Raw genomic sequence first — 20,199 nt, forward strand, 5'->3', positions numbered from 1 at the left:
ACATTAAATAATCAGTTGCATTCATTTCTTATGGCTCTATCTGCAGCTTTTCCGGAGTCATTTCTTATGATTACATTTTTCCACAGGCCAACAACAGCTTCAAAAAAACAATTTCCCTCAAAGAAAAAACCAAACATGCCCTGTTGTCTCAAGAAACAAAGTGCAGAAGGAAACATCCATTGAAACTCAGTTTGCTGCTGTGATGCTAGTTCAGATACTTGGCATCTCATCTTGGGTGCAAGTTCATCAATGTTTGGGGTCAGGCTCTGAGCTGAGGAAACCCTCAGGATTGAGTGAAGGTGTGCGTGCCATATACCGGCGGGCCAGATCTAATTAGAAATTATCCTGCGGGCCGAAATTAAATCCACCAAGGGCCTGATCTGGTAGAGCATTCCAACCTTTTAAAAAATATTTTACATTGTGCTTTTATTCTTTAGATACATCTCTTTCTACTGTAATCTGTATGATTACTGTTTGATTATTTATGCAACGCCTTGTTAACATACAGCTGTAACAAAACCATTTTCCACAATAGGATCAATAAAATCTCATCTTATCTATTTTCAGGTATTATACATTTACTTCAATTTTATGCAATGCAATGTTTCTCTTCTTCAAAACATTTAATTGACATTGTAAAGCACATCTGTCTGTTGTAGCTTGGTAAAATGATTTGCATAAAAAGACCACGGTACTTCCCATCCTTGGCTGTCACCTGGTCCTGTAAAGTCCCTCAGAACCAAAAAAACAAGTAGACCACGTGGTAAATGTTTTATCTCTTTTATACAATATTTATAATAATTCAAGTATTGTCCAAGTCGACTCATCGGGATGTTTTCAACGTGTCCCAGCGAGCTTCGGCAGAATCACCAGGAGTTTGCACGTAGCTCTCAACACACAGGTCTTTAACAACAGTTTTTCTTCTGCAGGTGTGAGGATGTGCAGTCTTTAACTCGTCTCTGAAAGCTGCAGAAGTTTCTGGAATCGATGGCTGATCTCTTCGGGTCCCAAACACACCATCATCTCCGCCACACTGGGCCCCTGCTGCAGGATCAGAGGAGAAACAGAGGGTCAGGGGTCAGAGAAGTAATGCAATCAAACATCACAGCAAGAAACAGACAGGAAAAGCAATCAATTTCTACTTCCTCTTCCTTCTGTGAATATCTGCACGGTTACTGCGGTGAATGAGTCAAAGTAGGTTTTCTGAGGCTTGAGTCATCACTAGCATTTTTGAAACATGCTATTCTAGGGTTTAGCTCAGTCATGCCATGGAAAGATGTTTAAAAATAAAGGGGGACATGTGAGATAATAGTCCTGCAAGATTTGACAGCAAAAGAGATGTTTAGTTATATAATTGCAGAAATGAAAATTGCGGGGTTAGCTGTAATAAAGATTGAAGGATGTTATCAGTTCCTCTAAAAGTAATAATGTGACGTGGATGTGGTGTTCTTGAGGTAAGCAAATACAAACGTAAGCTTCTGGAAAAACAAACAGAATCATTTAATTTAATTTAATTTTAACTTTAAGTGCAGTCTGCAGAAAGAAAAGCTAGATTTGATTTGATTTGAGGTCCTCAAAATGGTTCTTAAATTAAGAGCCCATCCTGTCTTTGTAACAAATGGTAATGAATGAAATAATTCCCAAGCTTTTACCTAGATCAGTGGTTCCCAACCTGGGGGGGGTGCGCCAAAGATCGCAGGGGGTGCGCCAGGCCTCAGATGATTTGAGGCCAAATATCATATCATTTTTTTTTTTTATTACATATATTGGAACGCAATACATGATTGTCGCTAAAAGCCTTGTCTCTAAATTACAATAAAATATAAAAAATAATTGATTAATTAATTTGAATACAAATTCAAGTTAGTAGCTATTAAAGGCATAAAAAGACAGAAATGTATAATTTTTTCCCGTAAAGTGTCCAAAACAGGCTTTTCTGGATAAGCGCATTTTTAAAACATAGTCATTGTCCATGCCGGTTTCAGTTGGATTATTTGTCACAGTCTCCTCCATTTTGTAGATTATTTACGACTTTTGAATCCACATAGGCAAAATCCGGCTTACTTTGAGCATGTGTTTTAAACAGTTTAATCCCTTTGTGAATTGTTTCCACTTGCGCCGTCCTTTCATTTATTCATACAGCGGGAATCCAAATTAATTAATCCTGAGTCCAATAACCATCAAAGTCACTCCAATAGTGCTCCTTAATTACACTTTCATCCTCCTTTAACAAAATACTTCACATTCATTCAGGCCCCGGCTCCACGAGGACGAAAACTGGTTGAATCCGCATATTTCTCATGCGTATAGCCCTCTAAGCTCCACGACGCCGTAAGGGAAACGTAGAAACAGACCCCGCAAACGACAACGGGTCCAAAGGTGGATAGATCTGGGAACAGAGCGCTCTGGGGGGTCCAACGGGGCCGTGGAGTCGCCTATACGGTCATTCGTTTTCATAGCCCCGCCTCTCCCTGCCTCTCCCCCGCGGGGTTGCTATCGTGCTCCAGTCGCTACTGACCATGCTACAGTTCTTTGTGCAACATCTACAGGAGCTCCTCCTTGAATTCAGATTATTTATCTTTATCTCGATATGGACATAAACGCGAGTGAAGTCTAATCTGACAGGACGGAGACACGCAGCTCCTGCCGCTGTGATGCAGCGGGAGCAAAACACACACTTCAAGTCAGATCATCACCCTTAGCTATTTTAATTACCTCTCAAACTATCTAAACTAGTTATAAATATGTTCATTTTTACTGTCGGGTCACTCATTACAGGATCAGCTGCTGCATGAGACAGACACTGACGCTGTGAGAAGAGAGGAAAAAGAGACAGGCTCTGTGTATTTGATGATTATATATCATTATATCGTCGTTATTCATTTGTTTTAAAGCTCAATAAATAACAATGAAGACCTTTGACCGGCACTTTTATAATTTTGTCCGGAAGATTTAAACTTTAACACACGCTGACCGGCGAAAAACTCTGCCCGGTTCTGTCGGCCCCCACCGCGGAGAATACACAGAAGTGCAGCCATGACAACCATTCTTCTTCGCTGCTTTTGTGGAGGAAGTTGCTGCTTTTGTGGAGGAAGTTACAGCGCCACGTACAGGTTCGGCATATGTACTGCAGCTTTTCCAGCGGTTGGATGTAAACGGAGCCGTCTCGTGGAGCTTGACACAATCCGGTGTATATTGCGTGGGGACGGAAGGTTTTTTGCGGTTGCATTTGCGTTACTCCGATGCGTTTTGCCGTATTTGTCCTCGTGGAGCCGGGGCCTCAGTTTGTGACAGTAGTTGTAGCATTTTTGAGACTTTTAAACTTTAATTACCGCTGTTGCTCCCCCCCTTGTGTGTGTGTGTGTGTGGGGGGGGGCGCAACTTCCAACAGGAGTCATTTGGGGGGGCTCTTGAGAAAAAAGGTTGGGAACCCCTGACCTAGATAATGGTACAAACATTTTGAGGGGACTGAACAAAACTGCAGACTCCAAATCACTCGAGGACTGGATGAATTGTATAATAACAGTTAGGAGAGTTTTTCTGGAGCTGTTTTTTGCAGACGTTTTTATGCTACATTGCGGCTACATCTCAACCATCAGTATAGCCTTGAGTCAAGCTGAAATGAGGAGTGGGCTGCTGATGTCATACAAGCTAACTTATTTCTAACCACCAGATTTGAATCATTTTCAAACTTGTAGTCTTCAGCAAAAACAGACACTCATTTATGTAATCTCACTCTTAATTGATCAGATGTTGTGCAGCTCCTTCATATGTAGTTTCTTTTTGCTTTTTCCATGAACATTTCCCCCAACATGTACACTTTGCTCACTGGATTCATCCTACTTCGCAATCCTTTTGCTCAAAGCACCTGGAATATGACGTGGATTGTCAATAATAAGAATTGTTCAAGTTGTTCAACATCAGTGCCGGAAAGCATTTTCTTAAACTGCATTAAAGTGTGGCCTTGCCTTGTTTCTGAAGGGGTGTTTTGTGGTTCTAAAGGCCCTGACACACCAAACTGACACCAAAGAACACGTCCCGACAGACCCGATTGTTCTTGGCCAAAAAGTCGCACCGGAACACACCGCAAAGACTTCAGCCGACGGCCAAGTAGCACGTACGCACTGCGCATGCGTGAGTGGCAATAACTCTCCTTACCAGCAGGCGGCGGTAGTGTGTATTCGTCATTCAAAAGAGGCAACCGGAAGACAGACTGCGTGATATATACAAACAACAAATAGCGTGCGTTCCATTTTCACTCTCGTCTCTCACAGACTGTTTCACATAACGACTTATAATCGAAAACATGTTTAGTGCGGTACTGGAAAATAAAAAATAATAGCCGTCTGTGTGTGCCTTCTTCACTTCGGTTTCGCTTCTAATGCACTGATTCGCTAAGCTGAACAGCCAATCAGAGTGATTTATTTTGCCGACAGACAGCGGAAGGTGTCGGCAGTGGCACGGCCGAAAAGACACGACGGTGCGGCACACACCAATCTGAGTAGGGCGACAGGACGCTCATCGACGGCCAGACATCTATCGACGGCCGAAATTGGCTCGGTGTGTGTCCGGGCCTTTAAGGAGGGATTGTGTCTTTTGCTGCTCAAGACCAGTTCACTGTCTTTCTCCTGAAGTTAGGCAGATTTTGAGTTAAATAAAAACCTGGATTCAGGCAGAAGCGCTATTTTATGTTTGACTGATGCTGTTTATAGGACAATCACTTGGTCTGAAATATTTACAAAAGAAGGGATGCTGCCAGTATATTTAGAAGTAGCTCAACAGGTTTATACATCCAACATCAGATTATTTGAAGGCCAATCAAACTAGGAAATTGCCATTTAGTTAAAGCCTACTGTCTTTTCTGTGATCAGGAAATGTAGAAGGATTTAATAAATTCACAAACAGAGCTGCTGGTGAAGCTCTGGGTTAAAGAAAGATGAAATTCAAAACTAACTACCTCTGCTAATCCAATGTCAGGTAGAAAACCCTGTGATGTTTGTATTACAGTTTATAAACGACCATGGTGCCTTCAGGTACCTGCAGACCGCTGAGAGCCAGGCGCAGAAGCGTCATCACTTCTCCGTACTTGATGCCTTTTGTTTGCTTCACCAGAGTCTTCAGATCTTTATTGAGTCGATCCACCGTGAGCTCCTCGCTGCGCTCTGCTATCAACCTGCCACACACACACAAATATGTTCATATTCCTGTAGTTGTAGGGTATAGTCAGTGGTAGAAAGAACATTTACTTAAGTACTGTTGAAACGTCTCAACCTGGGTTATAAACTTTCTGAAGCCATTAAGTCAGGTGACAGAAGGTTTCTCACTTCACAAATTTCCCCTCCGCGAATCCTCGGTCCTCCGGTAGTGACCCGGAAATGGATTTCAGCGCGCCATGTTGAAGGACATCTAATTTCTCTAATCCACTTCGAGGACCGAGCATCGAGCGTCGAGGAGGCTCTCTGGAGGAGCTATAATCGAGGATACACTGGTGGTTCCTCCGCGGCTCCTCCGCGGATGTATTTCCGGCAACAGTGATGTTTAAAAGGGTCGTGACCATAGGTCGTGACGCACGGCCGGACTTATCTCAACCAATGACAGCTCTGCATGCATCCCCTGGATATTATTTTATGCCTGCTTGAATCGCAACGGGATGTTTACAGTGAGAACAGCAGTGTGTATATATCACGCAGTATAACAGGCACTCTCTTTATTTGTATATTTTAGTTTAGTAGATATCTACAAACAAAGAGTCGATATTTTTCTAAAACCATTTAGTGCTTCACATAATAAAATACACAACGGCTGTATCCTGATATATATTATATGCTTTAGGAGCTGTAGGTGCGTGTTGTACAGTGTGTGTGTGTGTGTGTGTGTGTGTGTGTATATAGATGCGGCAGACAGACAGGTCTCAGTTGGTTTGGTCTCCTACTCGCTTACTTTTAATACTTGTGAGAGTGCTCTCATACTTGTTTGATTCTGAAATTGTATATATTTGTATAAATATATGTGTGTGTATTTGTTATTGTCTCATTATACCGCACTGTGAATGAATTAAAAGTAAATATATAAGTCGTCATGAACACATCTGTCCATCAGACAGAGGGCTGCTGTGCCTCCTGTCATCATTAATGGACGTCTCTTTAAAATGACCGCTCAGAGGAGAGGAGTTCTCATTTCTCTAACCGCCTGCTGCTTCCCCTCCTCTCTCCTCGGTTCCCCTCCTCGACTCCTCCGCTCGCATCTCCTGTGGGCGGGACTAAGTCTCGAGGATAGGAGTCGAGTCGAGGAGGGGAATTCGAGAAATGAGAAACCTTCACAGTGTCTGACTGTCGTTTGGTTCCACTCGAAAAATGATGATTTATTAAACAATAAACTCCAGTTGACTTTCCAGAAAAAAAAAGTTATTAATCCAAAATCCGAATGAAATAATGTGCAAAAATACTTCAAATAATATGATCTACTATATAGAATAATGCACTAAATGATGTGGTTGGTAAACTGTAGCCTTCGCCATCTAACTTCCCTGTCCATTTAAAGCCTTGAGCACAGTTTTGAGGTACATGTACTGTATTTGAGTATTTCCACCACATTTAAACGTGAAGTTGGAGTTTGAGTCTTATTAATTCGACATACTTGAGCACTAAAGCAGCGATGTGTTGAGCCTCTGCAGTCATCGCTGGTACCAGCTGGCTGGAGACAGACGGACGAACCCACAGGTAAGAGTAGGCAGGACCGACAAGCTCCTTCAGAGAGGAGATGTGACCCTGCAGAGAGGAAGGGGACCGTTTCAGTTTGAGTGGAGACACACGTGTGGAGCAGTGTTAAGACATAAGAGCAGAGGCCACATTTAGAGTCCTTTAGGTGAAGACAACGGGTAAAAACTAAATAGAAATGTTATCGAGTTAGTAATTCTGAAAACATGTATCACTTTCAATACAGTTTCATGCTTACTATATTAACAATCTTTCAGCGTCTAGCGCAGGGGTGTCAAACTCAATTTCATTGCGGGCCACATTAGCATTATGGTTGCACTCAAAGGGCCGGTTGTAACTTTAAGACTATACAATTATACATATATAAATATATTATATATATTAAAGAATGTATTATATTACATTATTGGCTATGAATTAGATTATTATCAGTTTTGGTAATAACTTCATAAACAACTACGTCTGAAAGCAGAATTCTTGGGCAAATAATTGCAAGCAAATATTCAACAATTACACAATTGTCTATTATATTCTTTGCAAGCTCATGCGGGCCACATAAAATGAGGTCGTGGTCGTGGGCTGTGTGTTCAAATATATCATTTGAACACACAGCAACATGGTATGAATACAAATGTGTAAAGTCTGCTGTTAGTTACCTTACGAAGGTGCAGCACCCGTCTGATGTAATCCTCCTGCAGGACTTCCTCCTGGATCTGTTCTCCACACAGCTGCTGGATCTGTGCCTGCAGATCTTTAATCAGCGTCGCACACTGCCCCTCATCTTCTATGTGGCGCTGCAGGTGAATTCTGCCACAATCACACAGATGACTTTCTTTATAAGAACAGAAATACAGCACAAGATAGACGGACAAAGACACAGACAGAGACTCACCTGTTGAACTCTGGGAGTTTCTCCAGGTCTAAGAGCGCAGAATGTGTCGTGATCTTTGAAGGATTAAACTCGGCGATCAGCTCATCTATCCTCCGCCCAATTCCAATGGCTGTAAAGAGAGTTAAATCGTTAAGAAGCATGTAATCGACTAGGACTAAGGGATATGGAAAAGTATAACTATTGCAAATACTTCGGCTGATATTGCAACTGCGATATTATTCACGATATTGGAGGAGTGAATAATTTTGCGTCATTGAAGGATATATTTAAAATGATCATGGTGTGGTTTCTTTTAAGAGGATCAGTACCAAACAAATATATTTTATTAAATCTGTATTAAAAATAATATGCATTACATTAATGCACAATACAGTATGTTCTTTTAACAATTTAAATCTTACACATTTCTGCTCCACGCTACCTCTCTTTAAATCTGCACACCTCTCCATTTTGAACATAGTATTTGTCCTTTTCTATTTTACTGTACTCAGTTTCTTACATATTTTTATTTTTATAATATTGTCTTTTTTTTTACAATAGTGTTTAAAATATATTTAAAACATTTTTTTATGATAGTAACTTTTTTTTCTCTTTTTATTTATTCATTTGAAAAACAACGTATTCTTCTTTCTGTGTCTTTGTATGCACCATTTACACCAAAGGAAATTCTTCCTGAACTTAATTGATGATAAAACCGATTCTGATTCTGATAAGATATAATGATATAGTGGTGGTCTAATGGATAGTGAGGTGGGCTGAAGATCGGAAGGTTGTGAGTTCAAATCCCACCAGGAACACCACCACTAGTGTGCCCTTGAGTAAGGCACTTAGTCCTTAGTTACTCCAGGGAGAATGTCCCTGTAATTGGTCATTGTAAGTCGCTTTGGATAAAAGCGTCAGCTAAATTAAATGTAATTTAATAAGACTTGTAGGCGAGGAAATCTCTGCAGCATCACAATACTTTAGTCAGAATAATATATACACATATTTTGTCGGTAACAAATATTGCACGTCCTGCCATTTGAATATTGCATTAGCCCATAATTGATTGTGATTCAATTTTGAATAAATGTGCAACACTATAATCAAAAGTAGTTTTTTTCCCCCCTTACTTGCAAATGACAGTTTCACGATTTTATTTTGAATCCAATATATGTTTTGCTTGAACCTTGACCATTAAAATAATCATTAAAATAATAAATAGAAAATAAATGAACCAGCACTTGGTCTGGCTGGTTTGAAGTAAATATGTCAGCCCTTAACTAAGCCCCAGTCCTTAGTTTGAATATTTTTGGTTTATAGCCTTTATTGTATATGAAATGTAATGTAACTGATGCATGCAGTCGCTCTTCATCCCCTCTCTGATAACCCCTCCTTCACTCACTGTTGAACCCCGAGCCGCAGCTGGTGGTGATGTCCAGCAGAGCCTCGGGCAGGACTCCGTCTCTCTGGAAGCTTTGGAGGAAAATGTCCCCCTGCCTCTTGGACAGTTTGCTGCCGTTTTTGTTCAACAGGAGCGGCAGATGTCCGAAGGTGGGCGGCTGCCAGTCGAGGGCGCGGTACATGAGGAGGTGTTTGGAGGTGGAGACGAGCCACTCGGACCCCCGCAGCACGTGGCTGATCCTCATGTAGTGATCGTCTACGATGTTAGCGAGGTGATAGGTGGGAAAACCGTCTGCTTTCATCACCACGGGGTCTCCTTCCACCTGGGAAAATATATGTATTTTCTATTTATGTAGGGTCATTTTTATTTACTCATTGTTATTTATTTATGTATATTTATGTCTTGCACACATTTCTTGATTCAATAATAGTTTTAACAATATCTGTTGGGCAATAAACATGATTCAGAATTGTAATGACAGCTTACTTCATCAACTCCCACAGAAATAAGATGTTCAGGTTTTTTTGTAGCAACAAAAGCATCTGTTAAGTCTCTCTGCCTTTATTAACATGTTTTAATTGTTTTAATTTGACATTGATAGCTAGTATTTTAGGTTTTCAAAAGACACTATGAATATCATATTTCATGATTTCATAGGCCTGGAGGAAATAAAAACATCCTCCAACAAACATACATTTTCAATATCTGAGATGTGGAAGTCAAATGAAATGTGTGGAAAAGGAGAATTGTTGGTCATTACATCTGAAATTATGTGTGACTTTTTCCTACAATATTTATTTGTAACTCCACTAAACACACTGCAGATCTGACCTGGGCCACCTCGTGATGACTGCGCCCACAGATCAGATCCTGAAAAGGCTCGACACCTTCTTCCAGATGAAACCGGATCACATGTGGAGCTCCTTGATCCAGCTTCTCCTGGACCTGCTCGGCCCGGAGGTGCTGGCACCGGTTATCATACCTGAGGGAGAAAGAGACACAACTGCTGCCTTAAATCTGACAAAAACACCCTGAAGTCTGGCTGAAATATGATAATCTGTTAATAAGATAAGATGGAACTTTAAAAATATAATACAAAAATGTAAAATTAAGTGATAAAGTAACTTTTTTTTAAATATCACTCGTCACCGGCTTGAGCTTCAATAATCAGGATACATGTATTTATTATCGTTGCAAGAATGGAAGTAGTCATCACATACAGAGCATTTGGTACAACTAGTTCCTGAACAGTGTAATGGAAGTCGTCATCACATCACATATAACAGTAACGGTTGAAACAAGATATCACAGTAAAACGTAAATCATGTGAGCATCAATGTTATCTACCTGGGTGTCTGTCCGCTCCTTAAAGCCTCTTTTTTGAGCAGGTCGAGTCTCTGAGAGCTGCAGAAACAGTAGTAGGCGTGTTTGCTCTGGATCAGCTGTTCTGCGGTCTGACGGTAGAGCTCCAGCCTCTGGGACTGCAGGTACGGACCCACCGGCCCCCCCCGACGAGGACTCTCATCTGGAGGGACGCCTGGAGGGGAGAGGGGGCTTAGTTACAATTCATAGAACAACCGTGGGGATATACAGTCGTTTTCCTCATCTCACATTTAGACAGAAAATTAATTATGTCACTATAGAGCGGAGCAGGGATGGCGTATTTTTGTAGGCCGACCCGGAAGTAAGCTGCGCATGGGTTCCCTCGACAAAAAAGCAACGGGATTTCTCCATAGGATTTTGGAATAATCCTAGAGATCAGAAAAATAAGATCTGTGGAAAACAAACCTGTTAGATCGATGCACGTTTTGTTCAGCCGGATAATCTCCACATGTCTACCCTACTTTTATCATTTTTTATAACTAGATTTATGATCGATAGATTTATAAAAATTGTACAATATTCCAAAATCCTATGGAGAAATCCCGTTGCTTTTTTGTCGAGGGAACCCTTGCGCAGCTTACTTCCGGGTCGGCCTACAAAAATACGTCATCCCATGATCCCTGCTCCACTCTATTAACAGCTTGTATAAAATGTACTTATGTTATTAAAAACAATAGTAAAACCAACATTTTGTAGTTAAACAAAATTTTTTTTTACCTGTGTACTGATACTATAGACCCATTGACTCAAAAACAGTATACATCTCAGTGTTTCCCATACATTGATTTAATTGTGGCGAGTATATATTTCCCTTAAATATCAATCAAAAGTTTAATTATTGTTAAGAAGAGTTGTCCTTGTCATATTATACTTTGGTTAGAGCCTTTTATTTTGTATCCGTAAATACAAAATTGAAATCAATGCATATTTTATTCCATTCTATTTCAATCTAAATACTGCTTTATTTTATTTTTACTATATTTTTTCTTATGTTTGAATGTTATTATAGTTTTCTTAAAATAGTTCTCTACCTGTGTTTTTTAATGTTTGTTTTATTTGTATGTATGTACCAAGACATCAAGTCAAATTCCTCGTACGTGTCAACCTACAGTACCTGGTAATTAACCCGTTTCTGATTCTGATTCAATGTTTTCCCTGCAGTATTGGATATCTATATTTTGTAAGGTGTTGTATCAAGGTCAGAGCTTCCGGTTTCCTGACACCATCCCAGTGTTTCCTACCGGCCCACTCCAGCATGTCCTCGATGGACTCGGCCGCTCCGGGCACCAGCCGGCTCTGATCCGTGTCCTCCAGGCGCAGGACGAACGAGCCTCCATACTTCTTTGCAAAGATGTAATTATAGAGAGCCGTTCGGAGGCCGCCGAGGTGAAGGAAACCTGCAGCAGAGAGAAATATATTGTAATGTTTAATATCTGCAATTGAGTTTCCAATATAAATATGTTGATCTTTTGCATTTTAAATATTCACTTAAAAGGTCCCCTATTATACTGTTTTTTATCAATACATTACAGGTCTCAGATATAGAACATGTCTCTGAAGTGTTTGGCTCCAAATACCAAACAGATCATTGCAGCATCCCATAATCCCCTCTGTTTCAGCGCTGTTTCAAAAGTGCTGATTCTCTGTCTGTTACTTTAGATGAAAATAAGGAGCCCCTCCCCACGCCCCTCTGAGAGATATTTGGTTACAAAGAACACAATGGTGCTCTAGGAGGAGATTCAGGTGATAAGGTGGGGGGGGGGGGGGGTTACCTTGGTTGGTGATTGGCTAATGGTAACACAAGCCAAAACATCGGTATGACATCACAAAGTGCCCAAAATCTGATCAGCTCATTTTCAGACAGGTTTTTATATAAATGGATCAGGACAAAAAGAGAGAGAATCTTTTTTCCTGAAACTTTCAGAGTCTCTTTACACAGAGGGGACACATGTTGATGTAGAAGAGACATGGAGAAGAGGGGACACATGTTGATGTAGAAAAGACATGGAGAAGAGGGGACACATGGTGATGTAGAAGAGACATGAAGAAGAGGGGACACATGTTGATGTAGAAGAGACATGGAGAAGAGGGGACACATGTTGATGTAGAAAAGACATGGAGAAGAGGGGACACATGGTGATGTAGAAGAGACATGAAGAAGAGGGGACACATGTTGATGTAGAAAAGACATGGAGAAGAGGGGACACATGGTGATGTAGAAGAGACATGAAGGATGATGATGGATTTTGCATAAAAGGTGACCTTTAAAATAGAAAAAGCACCCAAATCGAACAAAATAGAGGTGTGTTATTTGTGTCCAGTGTAGTAATAATATCTGGTGTGGATTCAGTAAGTCAATGGGTCACATGACCTCAAAGCTATTGAAAGAAATAAAGTATTTTTCATTCAAATAATATTCATATCGAAGAGAAAAAGCACTAACATCCAATAAAAAGAGGTGTGTCCTACGTCTCCAGTGTAATAATACAGTGTTGCATTGATTTTGAGTCCTGAGGTCACATGACATGAAAGCTATTTGAAAAACTGAAATTATTTCCTGTTAAAATACTTAACATTTAAATCAATGACACACCAGTGATCAGAAACAGGCTTGCCACAACAAGCAACATTAATTAGATTTTTGTGAGCAGGATTTCACTTTTATGAGCAGGTAAGCAAGGGTGTATTAAAAGTAACATTGTTTTTTTCAGTCATTGAAACAGTAATTTATTGATAGTCCCGAAGTAAAAACGTGGTTAAAATCAAGGGTTCAGAAGAGAGCTAACCTCTGACTGTCTGTGAAACTGAGAAAGATGTCTGGAGTGAATATATGCCAAATATCCAACCTCAAACTAACTTGGTTTATTATTTATCAGAAGTCCAAAATGAAACGGAGGTAAGTTTTAATGGTATGTTTGGATGTTTAGGGGTAAAGATAGAGAATTGACAGACACATTGCACACACTTTCTAGATATCTCTCTGGATAACCTTTCAGGACAGTTTAGCATGAATGCACCCTGGTTGTGGATCTTACCTGTGGGACTGGGTGCAAACCTGACTCTGACGTCACCCTGCACCGTGGAGCAGCCTCTCGTGCGCTGGAGTTTAACCAGAGTGTTTCTGACCGCAGTCACACACCGGAAACATCTCTGAGTCAACATATTAGCTTCATTAAGCTAACGAGAGCTAGAATGTTAGCACTCCAGCTTCGTACAAGTTTACGAATGTTAACCAACCTGCATTGATTTGGATGATAGTGTGATAATGGTATAAAGCGTTATTATCCTAACAAGTGTCTCTCACATGTGATGAAAGACGTTTGTTTGGGTCAAGTCATTTTCTTCTTCATCTAAAAACGAACCGGAAGTAGAAAACGGCAATCACTGCCATCCAGTGGAGGACCGCGGAATGTCTTCTTCTACTACTTCAGAGAAACTCCTCTAACTTCACTCATAAAACAAATTACATTACATGTTACTTGTTAGACGCTTTTATCCAAAGCGACTTACATACTCAATACTGTGGGCAATCCCCACAGGAGCAATTTGGGGTGAAGTGTCTTGCCCAGGGACACAACGACATGCTGACTGCAGTGGGGTTCGAACCTGTGCTCCCCTGATACGAACACAAACGCCCTAGTCCACTGCGCCACACGCTTCCCAAATGTGTTTATTTTTCTTAGTTTTAATGCAATATTTAAGGACAGCATTTTATTGTAAGACATACATCAAGGAACATTGCTTTATTCCTTCTGCCGGCCACAAATATTTTGCACATTTTGGAGTCTGCCAGGGGCGTAATGAAGTGAAGGGCATTCACTCAACTGTAAGTACGATTTGGGGGAACTTGCACTTTGCCTAAGAATTTCTATTTTCTGCTGGTTTATACTTCTACTCCACTACAATTTGGAAGCCTTTTTACTCAACTACATTTGCTTGACCAAAATTAGTTAGGCTACTAGTTACTTTCCAGATAAGGACTATTTAGCTAATACAAAATATAAATAAACTACAATGAACTATGATATATAATTGTAGGTCAATATATCCAGTTGTGCTATATAAAGTAATGCAATTATCTGCACCTTTACCAGCAGTGAGGAACACATTAATGCATGAATGTCTGAAGCGGGACATTATGCACAATAGTAGCCTACTTTTCGATGCCAATACTTTTGTACTTGTACTCAAGTAAGATTTTGAATGCAGGAGTTATTTTTACACTGTAGTATTTTCTACTTTTAGTTAAGGAAAGTACTTCTTCCACCTCTGGAGTCTGCAGACAAGACAATGAAAAATATGTCAGGTAGAATCAGGCTTAAAAAAACAATAAGAAAAATCTACTATAAAACAACAGGTAATACATTTGTATACATCCACGAGATCTGGATTAAGGGCCTTACGCACTTGCCTAACTTGGTCCTTCATTTAACAATTTTTTCAGGTGACGTTGTGCAGTCCTAAAGGAGACATGGTGGTGAAGACGGATGACTGTCATGCCACAGACTTACGGTAAGTTAAACAAGATAACTGAACTTGCCAATAGGTGGCAGGGGACACCAGCATAGGAAGTCTGACGACAAGGAAGTCATCATTTAACGATTCATGGTACACTGTAAGAAACGTACCGTGAAATTCACAGTATTTAACTGGCAGCAATTGACAAGTTACTTACTGAATTACAGTAAGTAACTTGTCAATTGTTGTCTGTTAAATACTGTAAAATGAATTACAGTAAGTAACTTGTCAATTGTTGCCAGTTACTTACTGTGAATTGAATTACAGTAAGTAACTTGTCAATTGTTGCCAGTTAAATACTGTAAAATGAATTACAGTAAGTAGCTTGTCAATTGCTGCCAGTTAAATACTGTAAAATGAATTACAGTAAGTAGCTTGTCAATTGCTGCCAGTTAAATACTGTAAAGGTAATCACAGTATTTACAAGTTTGTATTTACAGTAACTGTAAAATGAAACACAGTAACTTCCAAGTACTGTATTTGTGTTTACGGTAATAGTGTTTTAACTGTAAAATGCAACACAGTAATATTTAATTACTTTATTTTTTGTAACAGTAGTGTTATAGCTGTAAAATAAAACACAGTAATTTCCAAGCATTGTATTTTTGTTTAAGGTAATAGTATTTTAACCATAAAATAAAACACTGCCATTTAAAAAGTACTGTATTTTTGTTTACGGTAATAGAGTTTCAACTGTAAAATAGAAACTTTAATGCTATCATTTTAAGTTACAGTATCAGTATTGTAACTGTAAAACAATTTATTATTGTATACTTCATGTCATGCTGGTAATTTACAGATTACCAGAAATTCTTGACACAATTTTAAAGCTCACCAATAACTGCAGGGAGACAGTAAACAATACATTTTAACAATGTATTCTTAATTGTTGAACGGTATCAAGACCATGTAGTTTCTTGTGCTAAATGATAAATATTTTCATCCATAAAACAAACGATATTTATATCCAAAAACATGGAGATTGCATTTTTAAAACAATGGCGATAACAAAACACAAAAGCCATTTCTTCTGCCAAGCCATTTTAGAGACGTGCTGTAGTTGAAAAGGTGTCACGACCTCGACACAAACTGGAGAACCCAAATGCACGACCCAGAGACACAGTCTTGAATGTAACACAAATTGTCTTTTTAATGTCATTGAACAGAAAATCCTTCTTAACAGAGTAAGTACTGGAATAACAAAATAAACGCTCACAAGGAGGAAAAAACTAAGCGTAACAAAAAGAGAACTTAAGATAAACTTAAACTAACAAAACAAAACCTAACAAGACTGGAAACGATCCTCTCTTTGCTGAGGCCTGGCACGACCACACGTGGGAACAAACACGAACTGACACAGGACAGGGGGAGACAGGACTATTTAAACATGAGGTGAGTGGGAACGGGTGGAAACAATCAGGGGCGAGGCAGACGCTGACGATGGCGGGGAAACACACAAAGGGAGGAAGTAACAGGGCCTGAAATGAGAGACAAGAGGCAAGTACAAAATGAAACAGGAAATGGAAAACGAGACACGACATGAAACACAGGGACTTAACTAGAGATGAATGACAAATAGACAGACCTGACATGACGTGAATAAACATGAAAACCTGACTAAACATGAAATGACAGACATAATACATAAACATAACTAACACATTTGACGAGACACAACAAAAGGCACTGTTTGGCAAATACATTATCACTATTCTTAGATAATACACAATATTTTAAAACACTTTGAATACAAACAACCAAATGCATGCAGGAATGGACCCTGTACTGAACTTACAAACCTTACACGTGTAAGACATTTTGATAAGCTTGCCGAGTACAGTTAGCTTAACTTGCTTTTTCACTAAGCAGCCTGACGTCGGACTGTCAAACTTTGGCTACGGTTACATAAATTAACTGCCAAAATTGTTTGTATTAGTTACTTTCTTTGTCTCTTGAGTTACCATGTCCATTGGGGGAGGTTACTTCCTGGTTCAGCAAAGGGCGTGGCCGAGTCCTGAGGACTCATAAATACTGCAAGGAGCCAATTGGGACAGATTGGGACAAACCACCTGCTTCCATGTTAAAGGGGGGGATTTGGGTTTTGTCAGTGTCCTTTGTGTTTTCTGTTACTATTAATTATCCCTTGGTTTCAACTTGGTTTGGCCAAGCCACTATATAGGTTCCTTGGTTTTCTAGCAGGTCAGTTTGTTGAGTTAACACCTGTTAAGTTGATGCCATGTTTCTTTGTGGTATTTTCTGTTGACCTCTTTTATAGGCCTAGTTATTAGAAACTATTGATTTATGATGTTTTCTGTAAACTTTTGGGTAAATAAAAAACCCAGTTTATTTAAACCATTCCTGTGTCCTGTTGTTCATACCCCTCACTGTTTATTCATCATTCAATTCATTCTATATTTTATTGTGTACATTACTTTTCACTTTACTGCTTTTTGCACTCCTGGTTAGAAGCTAAACTGCATTTCGTTGTCTCAGTACCTGTAATATGTGCAATAACTATAAAGTTGAATCTAATCTTGAGCAGGAGCAAATGTATGTACTTATTACATATCTGACATTAACGATTAAACACATTTGTGCATTCTTTATAAATGCAAACTGGTCAAGACCACTGACTGTTAAAATGAACAAACACTTGAGTCATTCATTTGTAGTGATATAATAATTGTGGGATTTCTATTGCATCCACTTCATCTGCAACGAAGAAAGCCAACGCAATTTCCGCCATTGCAAACCGAGTCAAGCCGACTCCGAGCTTTTTGAGACCTCCCCCGGCTGCAATCGGCTATTCTCGTCTACTTTCGAGGCGAGCCGCAGCTCATCTCAAACAAGCCTATTTTTTTCTGTTGACCGTTTTTGTCCCTATAGTTTGTAGTTAGTTTTAGTTTATTAAATATTGTCAGACTATATTACTTCGGTGTGGACTTTCTCTTTGAAAACGCGTCACAGCCTATAGCCAAACTTAGCCTCTCGGCGACTCAAACTGGACTGGGAATTGAGCCGCCACAATAATAATAAAATTGATGATTATTACCTTACTTTTGTCTATTTGTATTCCTCTGTGTTGCGTTTTTAAGGTGCAATGCCAAGACACATTCTTTGTATGAATCAGCATCAGATTTGTAGTTCCTCCGGTTTGCAAAGACATACGGTCTTAAAAATATATATCTACTAAGTATATACAATATCTAGTATAGCCAAACTAGTAATTACACTGCATCAAGATTATGTATATTAAGAAAAATATGTTGGTTTATTTAAGATATTTTAGTTACTCTAGAAATGGGGTTTCTCGGTTGGTTCTTTCTTTTTTGGTTGCTGTGATCTTCTACAGTACATTGTTGGTTACTGTGAATATCTACAGTACATTGTTGGTTACTGTGATTTTATACAGTTGGGACGTTACTACTGCTATTTCTACAGTAACTCCAGAGTTGCTGTAATATTTGGTTGGAAACACGGTATTATACTCTAAAATGGTATACAGTAATTTACTGTGCACAAACACTGTAAATAACTGTGGATTTCACAGCCATTTTTTACAGTGTAGAGGTAAATGCTGCAAAAACATGAGTTTAAGTTATGAAGTTATATTCACAAGAGTTGTACCATAAAACATATGCTGAGATAATTGATATTAAATGATTTTTACTCCAAGCTAGTATTATCCCATTCCCCACTCATCCCCTATTTTATTAGGACCTTCTAGACAGGTTAAATATGGACAATCGATAACATTTAGCAAAACTATATTTTTGGTTTTCTATTTGGCTCAAATCTTCCATTGACAACAACACAGAGTCTTTGAGTTATGTCTAGCATCTCTGGTTGTTGTGAACTTTATACTTCTCATTCGTCAGATTCTGAATAAAACCCATTTCCCTTTAAATACAATTTACTTTGATCAGGTTCTTGTTTTATAAACTACTGCTGGTGGTTTCATGACATTTAACTTCCCCCTATACTGAATGGATGATTGAATAACTCCCACACAGAATTCACTTAATTATCAAACCAGTTTAACTTGATATTATCACCTGCCATTGCTGTGTGTGTGTGTGTGTGTGTGTGTGTGTGTGTGTGTGTGTGTGTGTGTGTGTGTGTGTGTGTGTGTGTGTGTGTGTGTGTGTGTGTGTGTGTGTGTGTGTGTGTGTGTGTGTGTGTGTGTGTGTGTGTGTGTGTGTGTGTGTTTAATCTCAGGAAAGCTTGTGTTCAAAATCTGAAGGTTACAGTCCACATATTACTATTACTTTAGACTTTTAAGCGAATTGGCAGCCAATCTTGATATTATTTAAAATATATATTAAGGACATTTATCAGCTTTATAGTTTTAAAATGAACCTCTTTTTATTTTTTCGCATTATGGTCAACCCTTATGTTTAGTGTTTACACAAGAAACCTGCATTGGGTGCGGTGGATTACAAAACAATAACCTTGACATTAAACTTGAATTGCTTAAAAAAACATATCCTTATTAATATGACTTTCATGTTCATTCTCTATCTGCACAATCTGGGCTGCTCTCTAATTAAAAAACCACATAATTGGTGTACCCTAAGTCGCTCTAATGTTGACAAAGATAAAATATTATATATCCAAAGAAACAATAGGGAGGTGTAACCCACTGAACATGAATCAGGTGTAACTTAATACTTTTTGTGTCTTTCTTCGTCTTTTCTAGTTTTTTTCTCACACAGGCATTCATGGACAGAAAAGCTCAGCTCAGCACACACACACACACACACACACACACACACACACACACACACACACACACACACACACACACACACACACACACACACACACACACACACACACACACACACAGCACACACAGCACACAGCACACAGATATGAACAAACCAATAGCAGTAGACGCCTCAAGCAGAAGAGTGAATCTTGTCCGTCCCCCTTGTGCAGCACAGAGGAGTCAACCATCATTTCCTGTTATCATTGTCACTAGAAAACACACCTTTAACTGGTGCACCTGTGCTTCAGGTATCAAGAGAGAGAAACACCGGCACTTTACAGCACCTGAAGGACGTGATTTGGTAAGAGGTTCAGCTTTGATTTCATATCATTGTGTCTTTTTATTGTGTGTTGCTGTTACTGAGAGGATCCCATGCTCATTTTAAAAGTGTATCTTGTTGTCATAGATGAATTTGTTAAGATAAGGTATTAGTTAAGGTACCATGATCTGTTTTTTTTTTAATGTGACTACCTATGGCAACAACATGGCATTTGGGGATTTGAGCAGTGGGAATACTAAATTCTGCCTCATTAAA

At 39.3% G+C, this 20,199-nt stretch overlaps 1 protein-coding gene across 1 annotated transcript; it reads right to left on the minus strand.

The window, feature by feature from the left end:
* Positions 1–405: 405 nt before the first annotated feature.
* On the minus strand, positions 406–13,720 carry ears2 (glutamyl-tRNA synthetase 2, mitochondrial). The gene is made up of 10 exons (XM_034129272.1): positions 13,411–13,720; positions 11,617–11,772; positions 10,340–10,529; positions 9,824–9,974; positions 8,993–9,314; positions 7,609–7,717; positions 7,373–7,523; positions 6,637–6,767; positions 5,038–5,173; positions 406–1,044 (listed from the first exon to the last, which is right to left on the minus strand). The coding sequence occupies exons 1-10, from the start codon at positions 13,535–13,537 to the stop codon at positions 949–951; spliced, it is 1,569 nt and encodes a 522-aa protein (XP_033985163.1). The 5' UTR covers positions 13,538–13,720; the 3' UTR covers positions 406–948.
* Between the last annotated feature and the right edge of the window lie 6,479 nt (positions 13,721–20,199).

Source organism: Trematomus bernacchii, unplaced genomic scaffold (genome assembly GCF_902827165.1).
Source record: "Trematomus bernacchii unplaced genomic scaffold, fTreBer1.1, whole genome shotgun sequence".
Taxonomy (NCBI): domain Eukaryota; kingdom Metazoa; phylum Chordata; class Actinopteri; order Perciformes; family Nototheniidae; genus Trematomus; species Trematomus bernacchii.

Bases quoted from the DNA above. Each gene is read 5' to 3' on its own strand.
- ears2 (XM_034129272.1), bottom strand. From the start codon at position 13,537: ATGTTGACTCAGAGATGTTTCCGGTGTGTGACTGCGGTCAGAAACACT. The intron at 9,975-10,339 runs GTAGATAACATT...TTTCTCCCTCAG, and splicing joins AGGAGCGGACAGACACCCAG to GTATGATAACCGGTGCCAGC. The intron at 6,768-7,372 runs GTAACTAACAGC...TCCTCTCTGCAG, and splicing joins GGGTGCTGCACCTTCGTAAG to GGTCACATCTCCTCTCTGAA.